This window comes from Manacus vitellinus, unplaced genomic scaffold, assembly GCF_001715985.3.
Source record: "Manacus vitellinus isolate BGI_N305 unplaced genomic scaffold, ASM171598v3 scaffold_62_pilon, whole genome shotgun sequence".
NCBI lineage: Eukaryota > Metazoa > Chordata > Aves > Passeriformes > Pipridae > Manacus > Manacus vitellinus.
In genome coordinates this window covers 654987-671461 of record NW_021940704.1, presented here as the reverse complement: position 1 = coordinate 671461, position 16475 = coordinate 654987, and the positions used below count along the sequence as shown (strand labels likewise).

General features: G+C 56.7%; 1 protein-coding gene across 1 annotated transcript in view; it reads right to left on the bottom strand.

The window, feature by feature from the left end:
• Window positions 1-2000: 2000 nt before the first annotated feature.
• BCORL1 (BCL6 corepressor like 1) overlaps window positions 2001-16475 on the bottom strand; it is a 16372-nt gene continuing 1897 nt past the window's right edge. The window contains 13 exon segments of the mRNA XM_018083349.3: window positions 2001-2439; window positions 3008-3161; window positions 7345-7422; window positions 8280-8425; window positions 8555-8721; window positions 8808-9014; window positions 9115-9344; window positions 11278-11709; window positions 11866-11946; window positions 12339-12504; window positions 12804-14428; window positions 14431-15442; window positions 15614-15704. Of these exon segments, the coding sequence (XP_017938838.2) occupies window positions 2163-2439; window positions 3008-3161; window positions 7345-7422; window positions 8280-8425; window positions 8555-8721; window positions 8808-9014; window positions 9115-9344; window positions 11278-11709; window positions 11866-11946; window positions 12339-12504; window positions 12804-14428; window positions 14431-15442; window positions 15614-15704 (4666 nt within the window). The 3' untranslated portion in view covers window positions 2001-2162.

Here is a 16475-nt window from a genome sequence, read left to right as displayed (position 1 = left end):
CCGAGCCGCCACCGTACTCGTGGCCGTGGCTCATCGAGACGAGTCTGTGACTGGCCACGGCGACTGTTAATAAAAGGTTTCGCCTTTCCCATCGTGCTCGCCAGTGCCTGGTCCATCGGGAGAAAGGCGGGTGCAGGGAAGGCCCGCGCCGGCAGGCAGAGAGGGAGAGCCCCTGCGCTCCTTCAGCCAAGCAGAGCCGTGCCCTTGGCCTCTCCCTGCCTTCTGGTGCTCCAGCTCCTCTGGTTCAGATCCCTGGGCTCGGTGCTGGCTGAATCCCTTCAGGTCCCTCCCTTCCACCCACCTGCCTCTGAGAGAACATTTCAGATCATAAATTTGGTGAGTTTTCCCTGCTGCTGCTCCCCCCTGCACCTCTTCGGCCTCAGGAGGAACCTCCCCAGCATGGTGGGGGTAGTAGCACCTGCACGAGCCTCTCTCCCCTCTGTTTTTGGGACCCTCCTTGACGGCTCCAGTGCTGAGAGCAGTGGGAGCAGCACTGTTTCCCCTTGGGGAGTCAGTCCTTGGTAGTGCCTGAGCAAAGCTTTCCTCCAAAGCTTTCCTTCCAAAGCTTACCCTCATCAGGGCATTCCTGCCACCCTTTACAAGGAAAAAGAATAACAATACCCAGAGGAGCCCCATGAGCTCCCTCTGCTCCCGAAGGGGTGAATGAAGCCAGACAGGGACTGGCTGCCTCACGGATGGGGCTGGGGGGATGCTGAGGGCAGACAGGGCTACCCAGCCATCAGTGGTGGCATCTGGCCATGGCCAGGCTTGGCTGCAGAGCTCCCATCAGCAGGGTCGGGCAGCAGAGTGCCCCCAAGTTTTTCTGGCTCAACCCTGTGCAGAGACATGGGCCCTGCAGATCCCACAGCCCCCACAGCCAACCCTCTCCCTTCCCTGAGCCACAGGCTCGAGTTGACACACATGGAAACCTGCCCAGACACAGGACACAGAAGAAAGGGCAGGAGACATTGGGCCTGATGCAGGTTTTTTCTGTACATCAGTGTTTTTGACACCACAGCCTGTTGCTGCATATAATAAAACAGAAATCAGAAAGAGCAACCAGAATACACACCCAAAGGCAAAAAACCCTCGGCTTAAAGAAGGTGCTGCCGGGCCCCCAGGGGGAGGCTGGCAGTGAGGGTCCAAGGGGGGGACACGCCTGCCCTGGCTGGGGAGAAACACAACACAAAGAAAAAAACGAACCAACAAAAAAACCCCACCCAAGGCTCCCGCTGGGGAGCGGGGAGAGCCGGAAATCCCCCGATTGTCCCGTCCTCAGTCCTGTTAGCACCTGTACAATAAAACTGTACCGGCCCCGGAGCGGAGCAGCCTGCCCGTGCCCGCTCCCTCCCGGAGAGATGCTCCCGGGGACACCGGTGGGGAGCGGGGCAAGGAGGGGGCTTCTGCCGTGGAGACAGTCCCTGGGGCAGGGAGACAAGCTGCCAAAGCTTGGGGTGTGCTGGGGGGCCGTGGGCTGCCCCTGCCCGGGCGGCAGCTGCCTGGGACAGGGAGCAGCAGCACAAATGAGATGGAGGAAAGAGCCCGGGAGAGGATGGAGCAGCGGGGCTGGCTCCCGGCTGGGGCTGAGTGCCGTGGCAGGAGCCAGCTCCAAAGCCAAGGGAAGGGGCTGTCCCGAGGCTGCAAAGGCCAGGACCCTCCGGGCCTGGCCAGCCTCGGGGCACGCTGGAGAAGGGCTGGGGGACGGCCTCATCCCCTGGCCCGGAGCTCACCATCACAGTGATACAGACTCAGCAAAAACAAAGAAAACATTACAAATTAAATACTAATTAAATAAATACTATGGAAGACGTTGGGAGGGGGAGGGCAAACGGAGAGGCGCAGTTCCTGGGGGTCCAGCGGGGAGGGGCGGCGGCTCCCACCACCTCCCTCCGCTTGCGCCTGTGAAGCCCGTGGAGGGGCCTCCATCAACCGTCACTGGGGCTGGGTGGGTGGTAGCGGCAGCGACCCGCCACTCGCTAGTGGCCCAAGGATTCCCGGGAAATCCTGTGGAGGCGAGGGTCTCCCTCCCCAGGCTGCAGGAAGACCCTGAGGAGAGGAGGGGTGGCTGCCCAAAGACTCGGGTCCCTGCTGCTGGCGCTAAGAGAGCTGCTTCCCCTTGGTCCTTATTATTGCCTCGTGATGCCGGGAGCGACCCGTCCCCGTCAGCTGCTCCAGGCCTGGTACTCCACCGCCGAGCCCAGCAGCTGCAGCAGCTCGGGCTCGTAGTGCACCAGCTCCACAGTCTCTGCCGTGCCCGGCGCTGGCTCGGGGCTCGCCGGCACCTCCTCCTGTGCCAGCACCTGGCTCAGGGACACCTGGCGCTGGAACTCTGCCCGGGGCAGCGTGGCGATCTCCAAGTGTGGGAAGCGGGCCTGGAATATGCGTGAGGACAGCTTCAGCCGCTTGAGCACGTCCGAGAAGAGGAACCAGTTGCAGGGCCTGAGAGGACGGCAAGAGGACGGTGGGTTAGGGGTGGAGGGGGCTGTAGGCACAGTGCCCACCTCCCAGGGAGGAAAAAGGGGAGCTTCCTGACAGGCATGGCACAGGCACCCACGGCAGCAGGATGTGCCTGCCCACGGAGCAGGACTGCGTGGGGGGGAACCCTGATGAGCCTCTCCTGCTCCCTGAGAACATTCCAGGCTGCCCCAAGCGAGGCAGCACTGCTTCCCCAACTTCCCCAGCACTGCAGCCACAACTTCCCCTCTGTTGCCCAGAGCAGCTGTGGCTGCCCCATCCCCGGAAGTGTCCCAGGCCAGGTTGGACGGGGCTTGGACCAAGCTGGGATAGTGGAAGGTGGATGGCAAGGGGTTGAAATGGGATGAGTTTTAAGGCCCTTCCCAACCCAAACCATTCTGGGATTCTGTGATGATTCTGTGAAAATAACCACCTGAGATACACCAACTGCTCTTCACCCTGTCGGAATGACTGACGTGCTGGACGTGGTGCCGCCTGTGCCAGGGCTGTGGCCCCCCATGTACTGCTCTCTGCTCCAGGGAAGGATACTCACCCCCGGGAGACGGACACTTGGAGGTTGTAGCTGGGAAGCAGTGGCTTGTCTGAGAACTCAAACATGAAGTTGTCTGCTTCTTGCTCCTCTTCCTCCTGGTCTGAACTCCCCGGAGGGTTGAGCAGAAGGTCACAGCCGATGGTGTCCTTCCCCTCTGCAACAGGCAGGACAGAGGTTGGCACCACTCACAGTCACACAGCAGCCAGTGCTGGCACTCCCTGGGGATGGCTCTGGCCGCTGCCACAACCCCACAAGCACCTTCCCACAACACCCCAGCAGCCATATGTGAGCTGTGTCTCTCCTGCTCTCCCCAGCCCCTCGTCCCAGAGGTACATGGAGTGAGTGCTGGCTGCTCTGCACAGTGAGACTCTGTTTGCTGACCAGGTCACGTGGAAAGAACATCCCAAGTCATGGCAGGAACCTCAGGTGTGCTGTGATCCCACAGGTGGGACAGGGCACAACCTGCACCATGAGCTACCCCACTGGCAGACCCTAGACTGTCCCTGACCTGGCCTTGGCCCCTCTGCCATGCCAGCACAGCCCTCCTCAGCCTGGAAGAGCCTGGAACAGTGAGGTAGGAGGTGGATGTAGAGAGGCTTTGCCTGCACAGGCCCTACTAAGGAAGGCACAGCAAGTGCTCTGCTCAAGAGCTTCTCCACCCAGATCCCATCCTCAGAACATCCAGAAGGTGATCCAGAGAAATCAGCACCAGGGAGGACAGTCTTTGTTTGTGCCAACAAAGAGTAATCCAACCAAGCAAACATGAGAGGAAATTTAGGTTAGATACACAGAAGTTCCTCTCTGCGAGGGTGGTGAGGCCCTGGCACAGGTTGCCCAGAGAAGCTGTGGCTGCCCCATCCCTGGAAGTGTTGGATGAGGCTTGGAGAAACCTGGTCCAGTGGAAGGTGTCCCTGCCCATGGCAGGGGGGTGGAACTAAACCGTCTTTGAGGTCCCTTCCAACCCAAACCACTCCATGATTCTATGACTTATAGAATCCACCCTGCAGATAAAAGCTGGCTATTCCAGGAGGCACCTGAGCACCAGCAGGACCCGAGTCCAGAGGAGATGGAGAACAGCATGCTGGATCCATAAACCATTTAAAGACAGTCAAATTTCTTATTCACCAATCTGAAAAGCTCCTGTTGAAAAGGAGCTTGCTGCCTGGATTTTATTATTAAGAGGTATGAATAGTCTTGGTTTTGCAGAGTGGTTTTGTACCAGTGAGATAATACCGGATAACTCCGAAAACTTCCAGAAAATAGAGTTTAGATTCTATAGAGAGCAGCCAGACCCAATGTGCTGGTGAACAAATAAACCAATCGTGTAAAAGTTCAACATCATGCATGAGAGAAAAGGCTAAAAACAAACAAACAAAAAATCTTCTGGTTCGAGGAAGGTCCACACACCAGACTGCTCACCCGGCACGGATGGGATTCCAGTAGAGGAACAACAGCAGATGACAGGAGACACTGGTTCAAGCAGGGTCTCAGAGAAAAATAGAGTCATTTATTAGTGCTGCCAAGGGAAAAAAATCCCTAAGAAACAGAAAAGCAGAGTGCTGAAATTGTCAGAATTCGCTGTAGAATAGGACAAAAATAAGTGGCACGGATATTGATCCGATGTCGCTGCTGGCAAAGCTCAGATATTAGCACTGAAAAACCTCAAGTTTCTTGAGCAGTGCAGGAAAAAGAGAATTAAATGCATTTAAAGTGGCAAAAATAGGGCCCAGTGTCTGTCCTGAAAGCTCAGTCCTGTCTGTCAGGAGAGCGAAGGCTGGGACAAGGACAGGAACATCCTGTACCACCGCAGGAGACAATCAGGCACAACAATGTCTGTCCCAGGTGGAGACAAACCCCAGAGTGGGACTTTGTGTCTGGAGCTCCAGCAGCACCAAGTCCAGGACACTGATGACTTTTCCACACTCGGACCTCAGAGATCCCACACCCTGGCTTCCCTCATTATCCTTCTGCCCCCAGAGATTTGCAGACTTCAAGGAAAATGTGGACAACATTCCTGCCTCAAAGAATAGCAACAGCTCGAGCAGGGCCTGGGATTTCTCCTCTACACTGAGGGACGAGCAGTGCTTCAGCTGGTGGAGCTGATGGAAAGGGAGACTCCAAAGGGATGATCCGGGAGGAGCTGTTTGCTGCCTGTGACAACTGGGAGCAGCTTGGTTATTCCAGAGCAGAACCTGCCTTGGGCTGTACCCACTCCAGGTGACCCGAGGCAACTGCTGAGGTATCTGAGCCATTTCAGGACACCCAGTAAACACGGTGTAAAGAAACCAACCCCATGTTTCAGACTCGGGCATCCTGCTTTTCCTGCAGCACTGGCAGCAACCGGCGGCAGTGCCTGACAGAGCACAGGTGACACAGGGTGACACTGCCACTGCCCCGCTGCTGTAAGCTGATCTCAGGAGGATGGTGAGCAAGGTCCCTTCCTGTGCCTGCTGGGAACAGACCTGGCAGGGCAAGGGATCACTTCCCAGCTGGGTTAGCTCCCGCCTTGCCAGGCAGCCTTGCAGCACGGGGAATGCTTCGTGGATGGGGCAGAAGGAGGGATGGCATGCCCGGCCCTTGGACAGCAGCATGGCACGGCTCCATCTTGGGGTCTCCCTGAGCCAGAGATGGAAATACCCTACAAGCAACACCAAAGCCACGGGGCTCCAGAACCTTTTTGCAGCTGACATTTCCCCAGGGATCATCGCCCCCACGTCTGGGAGAACCTCTGTTCTCCACAGGGGTACCTGTTAAAGCCTGGAGCACCAGAGGTGTGAACATCAGCCCAACCAACACTGGAAGGAACTTTCCAGTACAGAAAGGATGAAATGATGCTTCCAGGGAAGGGTAGAGGCAGATCAGTGTGGAATTTGTCTGGCTTGTTAACAGCTTCAGGTTGCCCAGGAGAGAAGGAAAACCTGGCAGATGGCACCATGTGAGTAACAGGGACCCAGCAGAGACATATCCACAGTGGCCAGGACTCGGTGTGAAGTCCCACTGGATGAGGTTGGATGTGTGGTGGTCTTTCACCACTCCCAAATAAAGAAATACTCTGAAAAGCTCAATGAAGGTCCAAGCACAGGAAAAGAAGTGCAGTCCCCAGCTCTCCCCATGGAGATTTTCCATGTGTTAGCCAAGGATCCAAGTAAGGCCCTTTGAGCAGTGGACTGCCATCACTGTGGCATCCTGGTCCTCCTCCACCCCCAAGTAACACCTAAAGAGTCAGTGATGGTTTGCTTACTGAAGAAACAATATCTTTCTTTTTGCCTACAGGGGTGGAAAACAGAAATGTGGGAAGACAGCAGCCTACAGCCTAAGACAAGAGCTTCCAGAGGAAAGGACACAAGCAGATACCAAAACTCAAGCACAAAGCTCTCTGGGCAACTAGGAACTCAGTAGTGACCAAATAGAGCCAAACTCTCCTATCCACAAATTCACACACCATTTTCCTTCCTTGTTTATCAGAGAAATCCAAGTGGGAACCAGTGATAAATCAAAAAGAGTAATATCTTTAAAAATATCACCAAAAATAGCTATTTTTCCTTCATAAAGGCTGGTGAGAGCTTCAAGAGTAAGAAAATTCGAGGAAGGAGGCTGAGGTTTCAACCGTTTCCTTGGCAGGCCTGAGGTACAACAGCCTACAAACAGTGCTCTTGTTCCAGAATGGAGAGACATCAGGGTCCTCCAAGGATAAGTCCTCTACCAAGAGCACTCTCCTGAATGTATCAGATTTTTTTCATTTCTGGAAGGATGTTGGAAACAATGAAGGTGAGCAACTAAAATCAACAAGCAGCCTTTCAGCCTGCCAGGGGCTGGAGGGACTCCACTGTGCCACAGGCCCATGCCAGATCCAGAACATCTTCACTGGGAAATGCCTGGTGTTGTAAGAAGAGGACCTCTCCTGGATAAACACCTCCCCTCCAAAGCAGAGGAGAGGGATGGGCAGCTCTGGAAACCACGGAAGTTCAAGATTGCTATAGCTTGAAGGAAAGAGTATGTCCTTCACCTTCCTTGGGCTTACCTTGGTGACTGATTAGCAAGGGAGCAACAAGAACTACCAGGAGAATGACACGCTCTGGGACTGATATCCAAAGACCCTCAGGAATTACCAGCAGCACTTGGGAGCCCAGTTCTGCACTTGGAGGGATGCACACATGCAGCTTCCCACAGAAAAAATCCCTTTCAGGAGCAACCCCCAGCATGTAACACCACAGAAAAGTCTCTATCCAAGGTGTCAGTGGGGAGGGATGTGGACAAACCCGAGGGAACGATGTGTTGTCACCTGGCATCACCTCCTGCTCTGCTGCTGTCAGTGACCCGGCTCAGACTGCACTCACCTAGCACAGAGCTGCTGTAGAAGTCCCAGGCTGTCTGAGGGTCTCCGTCGGAGCGGCCCTGGAGATCTGACAGGTAATCTAGAGAGGGAGAATCGAGAGGGTTAATGGAGCAGAGCACAATCCTGGCGTGCATATCCACTGATCTGGGGGGGAGCTGCTCCACCCCTCCTGCTTTTCCCACTTGGGCAAAGGCTGAACCACAGCTTGCAGGAAGGGTGTCCCTGCTCAGGAGAGGACATCACCCTAGGCCCCAGGTCAGGAAATGGGAGCTGAAAAGGGAAAACAACTGACAACATCAAGTGGCTTGGAAAGAAAGGTTCTTAGGGTGGTCCTGGGCTCCAAATCAGCCCCCCAACACCTGCATGTGGAGTTGAGCCTGGAGGAGCTCAGACAGTGGGTAAACAGGGTTTTTGGACACTGGAGATTTTCTGTCTTGTCTGTACCTGAGGACCACTACTACTCTGGCTGTCCCTTCTGTTGAGAGAACCCACAACACTCATCTTGCATGTACACACATGGTGCCAAAGGCAGCCATAGGGAACCAAAATGGCCCTTTCTGTCAGCAGCACCATTTGGGCAGTGCTGCTTTTGCACAGAAGGCAGTACTGTTTGGCAGCAAAAATATGCTCACTTAGGTTAGGCAGCAGAACCAGGGACTGTGGAACAGTGTCTCCATGCAGAGCACTGTCTTTAGCTGTGTGACCACAGCACCGTAACCTCCTTGCACACTGAAGACTGAAAAGTGACTTGTATCTTATATAGGAAAGATACAATTCTACAGTTAAAGTTCGGGTGGTAAAAACACGCTTGTGTGACAGGACAGAGCTAAAATGATGAGTCACCTGCTGCTCAAGCCCTTTGACACCCAGACTTGGCCCTGCACGCTGCCAGAGGGGAAGGACGGGAGCGCTGTCACCCCCACGCCTGGCACCTACCACAGAGGAAGCGCTTCATCACATCGCTGGTGGCCAACTTCACTGCTGTCTGCCCAGAGTACGTGGCCAGAGTGGGATCAGCACCATAGGAAAGTAGAAGCCACATGGTTTCCAGGTTGTCATTCGCTACTGCGTCATGGACAGGCCTGCAAGGACAGAAGCAGAAAGAGACCGGGCGTTCGCTAAGGAAACGCTGTGGTTTGGGTTAGGACCGATTTAGTGACGACTGACAGCTCCTCCCGAAGAACCTGCCCTTGCCCAGGCGTGCCCCTCACCTGGTGCCGTCCTGGGCGCTGCAGTTGACGTTGGCGCCGTGCTCCAGCAGGATGTGCAGGATGTCGATCCAGCCGCGCGCGCAGGCCTCGTGCAGGGCCGTGTACCCCGCGTTGTCGCGGTGGTTCACGTCGCTGCTCTTCTTCTGCAGGCAGTACAGCACCACGTCCTGTGCCAACGAGAGCACGGTGGCCGTCACACACTGGCCTGGGGGAGCCGGCGGGGGGCACGGGGCAGGGGGGCACCAGCACTCACCTTGTAGCCCAGGCGAGCCGCTCGCTGCAGGAGGGTCTCCCCTGCGTTCTTGTTCACAATCAGCCGCCGAGCGCCGGGAGGAACGTTCTGGGCCGTGGGTGATTCCGGGGAGCTCCCTGGGCTGACCCGATGGGACTTACAAAGTGTCCACAAGTCCTGGGGCTTCTTCGGAGAGCATGTTTTGGGCTGGTTGCAGCAGCCTTTCCCCTGGGAAAGGAAGGAATACAACTCCTTGACACGTGACTCACAGGAGACCCCTTCTCCCTCTTCTCCCCACACATTTTCCCCACATCCCTCCAAGCCATACCTTCCCCTCATCACAGATCCCTGCCAGGTGTTTGGTTTTGCATTTGCGTTTTCCTGATGGTTTCTCCAGCTCTTCTTGGACGGGAGAGCTGTCAGAGTGCTCCAGGAAGAAGCCATTCCGAAAGTCTGTGCGTCCTTGAGATTTCCGGGGGGATGGGGACAGCCTGCTCCTCAGCTGTAGCTCTGTGCCTTTACCCTTCCCAGACTCCTTCTGCTTCCGGTGCCTAAAATCTAAACGAAAAATGGGAATGAGGAGCTGTGGGCATTTTGCTTGGGAACAAACATTTCATTTCTAGGTGGGGATCTGGGAGGTGTCCAGGTGGGTTGGTTCAAGGGACTGAGAGGATAAACTCCAGGAACAAAACTTTCCATCTCTTAGGGACAATGCTGCCTCCAGTGCCACGGCAGGTTTTGTAGATCTCCAGGAGCAGCATCTTCAGATTCCACACTATGCTGAGACTCTGAAGCCTCCACATCAAGTACCACACATAACTTCCACTTATGTCCTGCTATAAGCAGGGACCACAGATCTTGTACAGAAAAATGTGTTTGGACAAGATACCAAGGCAGAACCACAAACAAAATCTCAAAGCCAGCATGTCTCAGGTACTGTTGTGCTGTTCTGGTCTCCACACCTCAGGAAGAATGGAGTGGGAATGGAAAAGGCAACTAAAATGATGCAGGAGTGGAGATGTCACCCAACAAGAGAGACTGTGACTCCTCAGTCTGGAGAAGAGAAGGTAGAAAAGGATGTGACCAAAATTTGCAATAATCCTGAAAGGGTGAATCTTGCTCACTAAACCCTGCAGCACAAGACTTACTGACACTCAATGAAATGAGTAAAAGATCAGTTCAAAACAGACGCTTCAGGCTCCACTGCCACTGGAGGTGGCTTCAGGCCTAACTTCTGAATCCAAACTACTGCAGCTCACCTATCTGAGGGCCAAGCAAGCACCCCCTGAGGAAAACTTGACAAGCAGACACTCTCAACATGTGTGGTAAACCTGCTGGAGAAAACCCTTCTGAATGCTGCTGCACTCAAACCTCCTTCCAGGCTCCTATTCTGAACAGGAGGCATCCTGAGAGCACCCCCGAGTAGCCAAGATGCCGGGAAGCCCATTTGAAACTTTGTTCCTGGTCTGACAGAGGCTCTCAGACAATGAGGTGATAGTGTAACACTGCTGAAGCAGAAACCTGGCTTGAGAGATCAGCTGGTGGGAGGACAGCGGCCACCTCTGCTCCTCAGAGCGGTTCAGCAGCACCTCAGCCTCTCCCAAGAAGTATCAGTCTGAGCTTGGAGGTGGCAGAAGGCAACAGGTCTGTGGCCACCACATCCCCTCCAAGAGCACAGCCCAAGTTTGTGGAGGGCTGGCAGAAGTGCTGTCCCTGACAACTTCTCCCCCCTGCAGAAGTTGCCTTTGTGACCCTGGACACAGCTACGAGCTACAGGCACACACTGAGCCATAAGACACCAAGGGATGTGTGTCCCTGCACAGGGAGAGGGGACTGTAGGGACTGCTGCCCTCAGGGAAATGCTGATCACGGGTTTAGGTTTAGGCCTGGCAGTTGTGGAGGAAGGAGAAAGAGCAGTGGCAGAGCAGAGACAGGCACAGGCGGGCGCACGGTGCGCTCCTCCTCGCACATACAAAGCACAGAGAAGGGTTCCTCCATCACTCCACTCTTGTTAATCCTCTCACCCTCCTGCTCCCTGGTGCAAATCTGCAAGTTGCCTTCACAAAGCAAGACAAAGCCAAGAGCAGTCCAGCTGAATCGTGATGGTTCCACGTCCCTCTGCGCTGGCCCAGAATGCTGAGCAGTGCTCCCAGAGGCACATGGCTTGTCCAGAAATATTCCACTGTGCTACCTCGTTCCATTCTTGTTTTCCCACGCCCTCTGTCTTAATCTGAGGGTAAGATCAGTGTCTAATTAGCCACATAAATTGCTGTTTACTGCTCTGGAATTTACTGCAAATGTTTCTGAAAGAAGAGCCAATTGACTGAAGTGGCCCATGCTGTAGCCATCAAGTAATTAAAAATGACAGAGTTTCATCATTACAAAAACAAAACCTGAAAACCAAAATCCCCCCAAAATCTCACTGTAACAAAACAAAAAATCCCCACACTGGTTCCCAGTTTGGCACCAGAATCCCCTTCCCAGGTTGTACCTCCTTTGGATTTCCGCCTCCGGTGAGGATAGCCCACTTGCTCCTCCTCCCGCTCAGTCAGATATTCCCCTGTCTGGTATTTCCGACTTTTCTGCCGTCTCCTTTTCTTCCTTTTGATGTGGCCGTCTTCCTCCTCCTCCTCCTCCTCATTGGGCTCCCACAGCTGCCTGGGTGATTCTGCTCTCCAGGGCAGCTCGCGGGTCCTCCTCGTGTAACAGCTGTTCCTCTCGGACGCAGATCTGTCCCTGTCCCTGCGGCTGTGGCAGTGGGATGTCCTGTGGGATTTGCGCAGCTTGCGATGTTTTGAGGATGTCTCCTCCTCCTCCTCTTCCTCCTCCTCTTCTTCCTGATCCTCCTCCAGCAATGGCAAAATCTCCTGACTGGCCACATCACACTCTCCCGTCACACCAGTAGAAGAGCCAGCGACGCTTCCTGCAAAAAAGCGGGATTTCTAGGTGACAAAAAAGCCAAGAGGTTCCACAAGACAAAGCCTTAAAAGCAGAACAGAACACAGAGACAAGGCCACATGAAAAGGGAATGCTCCCAGTCCACCCAGGACTGCCACTGGTGGCCCTGACACCAACTCACCTGACTGACTGCGCGTCCGGCTGCTCAGCACCACCGGAATGAAATCCCGAAAGTTGTTCTTGGGCTTCTTCTCCAGGTAACCTGTGAGGAAAACCGAGCCTTGAGAAAACACATCACGGGCATGTAGCCTGGGAAGGGTAGTGCAGTGCTCCCACAGCAGGAGCTGCTGTGATGGGACAAGGGGGATGGCTTTAAACTGGAGGAGATCGGTTTAGGCTGGATATAGGGAAGTTTTTGACAATGAGGGTGGTAAAACCCTGTCACACAGGTTCTCCAGAGAGGTGCGGGATGCCTCATCCCTGGAAACATCCAAGGCCGGGTTAGACAGGGCTTGGAGCAACCTGGGCTGGTGGCAACTGTCCCTGTCCACAGCAGGCGGTGGAACAAGATGAACTTTAAGATCCCTTAAGGGATCAGTTTGGCCCCTCAGGCAGCCCGACCCTGCAGCAACCCCCTGCCGTTCCCAAGAGTACCTTCCTCATGGCCGTCCCCTCGGTGTGCCGGAGATGGGCACTCGTTCTTCGCTGGCCTCCTGCGCTTGCGCTTTACCCTGAGGCTGTTGTGATCCGTGATGGAGCCCAGGCTGCCTCGGCCTTCCCGCTTGCTGAGCTCATGTGGATTGTCGTGGTGTTTTTGCCACTGTGAAGGAAGGACACAGGCTGAAGCTGGAGTTGCCAACTGACCGAGTTGGAGCAGCACAGAAGAGACAAAACTCCGTCCCCCACTCATCACACTGGTGCCCTCCAGCATTTTTGACACTCCAGATCCATTTTTGCCTTGGATAACCTGCAGCACAGGTACATTCCCCCACAGCCAGGCAATGCCCATAGCATGGGTAGAATGCCCTGTGCCCTCAGCCGCCCCCACCATGAGCGCTCCCTCATCTCCCCCAGCCCCACCTTTGCCATGACCCAGCAGTCCCAGCCCGTCCCACCCACCTTCCGGCCATGCACGCTCCGGCTCCCTGACTTGCTTGGGGACTCCTCGCCATCCTGGCCTTGGCACTTCAGTCTCTTGTGGCTCTGCCTGGTATCCCCGTCGTGCTGCCGCTTGGCCTTGCAGCGCGTGCTGCCCTCCTGCTTGATCTGTCCCGTTCCTTTGAGCTTGGCCTCGGTGAAGGCCTGGGGAGCAGCCCCGGCCTGCAGGCAGGTCACAGACGGAAAGGACACGTCACACTCCACTCGCTCCTTCTTGACCCTGCACAGATCCACCTGCCGCACACAAGGGAGGGGCTCCGCAGCCGGCGGCTCCTGGGAGCCCTCACAGCCCGGCTCCTTGCGCTGGCTCTCCGCGGGCACCTCCGGCACCACCCGCAGGCCCTGCTGCCCAGCCACGGGCAGGTCGTGCGACAAATATGCCGCTAACACTTGGTTTTTGGGTTTTGCATCTGACTGTTTGAGGCTACAGCTCCCCTGGGGAGCCTCAGTCTGTGCGTTGCCCTCCTGACCGGAGCCAGCCTCCGGCTGGGTGCACTCCTGACTCTTCGGAGCGTTGTCCAGCTTTCCTGTCCCCCCTTTCCCATCCAAAGCGCTGGTCTGAAGAGCTGGACCTGCCTCCAGCGGGGCTGGGTTGGCCGGCTCCTCGTAGGGCTTGGGCAAGACCCGGCAGCTCTTGCTCTTGGCTGTAGCTTCCCGTTCCTGAGGTGAGAGCCGGGGCAGCCCCTCCAGCAGGCTCTGGGCAGCCGTGCTGGGCTCTGCGGGCTGCACACTCGGGAATGCCGGGAGCTCACCTGCTCCAGCTGGCTTGCAGGGGCTGCTCTGGTTTGGGGGCAGCTGTCCTGCTGTGGAGATGCCGATGGAAAGCAGAGGGGTTTGATGGTAAGGAGACCAGCCCAGAGGCAGAAGCTGAGGATTGGAAGGTTTTCCGTTGACAGGGCATCGTGGGTAGACACTTCCCTGGACGGGATTCCAGGTGGAGATGTCCTTGGACTGACACAAAGGAGCTCCTGGAGCAACTCTGCCATGAAGTCTTTTGGCAGGATCCTGCTGTCCTTCCGCGATGACCTGGTTGGCCTTCTTCCCACAGGGAACGCTGGCGCTGCGGGGCTCGCCCTGGTCGATGATGGAGATGGGCTCCTGCTTGGGCAGGTGGCGCGGGTCCCTGCCGAGGCTCATGCCGGGGTCCTTGCTGAGCAGCAGCGAGGCGGGCACTGGGTTGGCGACGCCGACGTAGGTGCCGGGAATGGTGCTGATAAGCGTGGTGTTCTTCACCCAGGAGCCCTGCTCGCCGTTGCGCAGAAACTCAGGGAAGATGACCAAGGGTGGGGTGGTGCCAAGACACGAGGTGACGCTGCTGCCTGCGGCCTGGGCCGCGCGCTGGGACTTGGAGAGGACGGTGGTGAGCAGGGCTTTGCCGCTGGTGTGCACGGGGGTGAGGATGGGCATGGGGGGAGTCTTGCGCTGGCTGGGCGGGGGCAGTTTCTGGCGGTTGGACTTGGAGGAGAGATCAAGAGGCATCTCACTATACTCTGGGGATGAGACCATCTCACGTTCCAGCTGGGGAGGGGACTTCAGAGGAGACAGGGAAGTGGCAGCCCCTGGAGCGTGTGGCTCGGGAGCTGCGAGCTTCTGGCCTGCGCTGTGTGCCGGAGGAAGGGAGCGGCACTCCCACCGCGTGCTGCCAATGGATGGCCTGGCTGGAGGGCAGGGCCCGGGCCAGAGGGCAGGGCTGGGCCAGAGGGCAGGGCCGCGCCAGAGGGCAGGGCCGGGCCAGAGGGCAGGGCCGGGCCAGCACTGGACAGGGGAGCACTCTCGGCCGCAGCCTGGGCACCGCTTCCACCTGAGGGCGGAGGGCAGCTGAGCTGACTCACCTCCACAGACACCACTTTGGCATCCGAAGCCAAGGGCCTGGTGACAGAGAAGGTGTAGGGGTAGGAGCGCAGCTCTGGGGAAGCGATAATGCCTGGCAGGCAACGCTCGTGCAGGTAGGGAGGCAGCACAGGGAGGGTGAGTGTGGAGGAGACCCCCAGGGTGGCCGGGAGTGTGGCCACGCTGAGCGGCTGCCCACAGCTGGGTGGGGGGATGTACACCAGAGACTGGCTCGGGCTTAGCACCGCACCAGCCTGGAAGGACAGGGGCAGCTTTTGCATAGCAGGGGCCTGAGACGGGGGAAAGCACACCCTGTTCAATGTGAAGGTGGCAGGAGTGGAGGCAGAGGTGTTGCAGCTGGAGACAACCACGGACAACGTCCCTTCTGCCAGCACGCCTGGCCCTTGTGCTACAGTGCTCGGGGGGGCTTTCTCCTTCCCAGCAGACTCGTTCTCTGGAGCCACGGAGCAGGCTGGGGCAGCATCAGCCTGCTTGTCACTGGGAGGATCTGCTGGTGTCCAGGCAGTGTCAGCACCACTGCTCTCCTCCTCCACAGCTCTGGGGGTTGCTGGCTCCTGCCCTCTGCCATCCCCCTGACCTGCCAGAGGGCCCGGGGCATCATCCGTCACAGTCTTTCCTGCACTCTCCGGGTTTGGGTTGGGATCAGGTGGCTGCTCCTCCAGTTTGGGTCCAAGCTTTTCCTCCACCTTGCCATCAGCATCCAGCCCCTGGGCACTGCTGCTACCACCGCTGACTGCTGTGAGCTCCACCTGCAACGAGAAGGGAGAAGGTGTTCCTGGGAGCCGTGCAAGTGGCTCCCAGAGAAGCAGGCAGGATCTTCCCACCCAGGACACAGAGGCAGAAGCAGCAAATAGCTCTGTTTGGCCTGTTCCATCAGGGAATGGCCTTCTTGGACCCTGCCATGCAGGCAAAGAGCTCACCTCGGAAAGGCTGCTGCTGACGCAAAACTCTTGAGACCCCAAATGCTGGGAGCTGCTCGTTTTAGACTCCTCATCAGAAAGGGGGGCTCTCCTAGGCAAGGAAAAAGACACAGCATTACAAAACCCCGAAATACCCTCCCCGGCATCCCATCCCTCCCTGTCCCTGTGTGGGACAGGGCAGCAGCTGTGCACCTTCCTTACCCACGGCCAGCCCAGCCCTCCCCACTCTGCTGTGCCACAGCCCAGAGCCACACACCCACTCCTGTCCCCTCTGCTTCCCATTCTGACCCATCACACCTTTCCAGTCCCATCCTCCCCTGAGCCTCATCCTGCTTGTCTCCCCTTCCACAGGCACCTCGTTCCTGTTCCTCCTGCTTGCTCCCTGCCCTGGCACCCCCAGCCCAGCAAAGCTGGCTGTGGGATCTCCCTTTGGTGCTAAAGCTCTCTGGACTCAGGTGGCCCAGATAGGAGCAGCGGGTGTCCACAGCCATCCCGGTGTGCCACGTCCTGCTGACCAGCATGTCTGACCCTTTCACTCTGGAATATGATTCCTGAGTGGAAAGCCTGGATTCAGGACAAGGACTGTGACCTTCCTGGGACACTCCTGCCCTGGCAGTATTCACCGGACAGCATTTCCCCAGTGTTTAAGGGACATTGGGAAAAGCTGCTGGTGCCAGGATAAAACAGATCAAGTCTAGATTCTGTACATGACATGATTTCAGCTAGATTTGGTCCCTACATCCTGGGCTTTCACAGCAAAGTGAGCTATGGGTGCAAGCTTCCTCCCTGGGCTCTGCACCCCCAGTGCCGGGATCTTGCTCCACACCCCTTGCATCAGGACCCTGCTCCGGGCTGCCTCAGT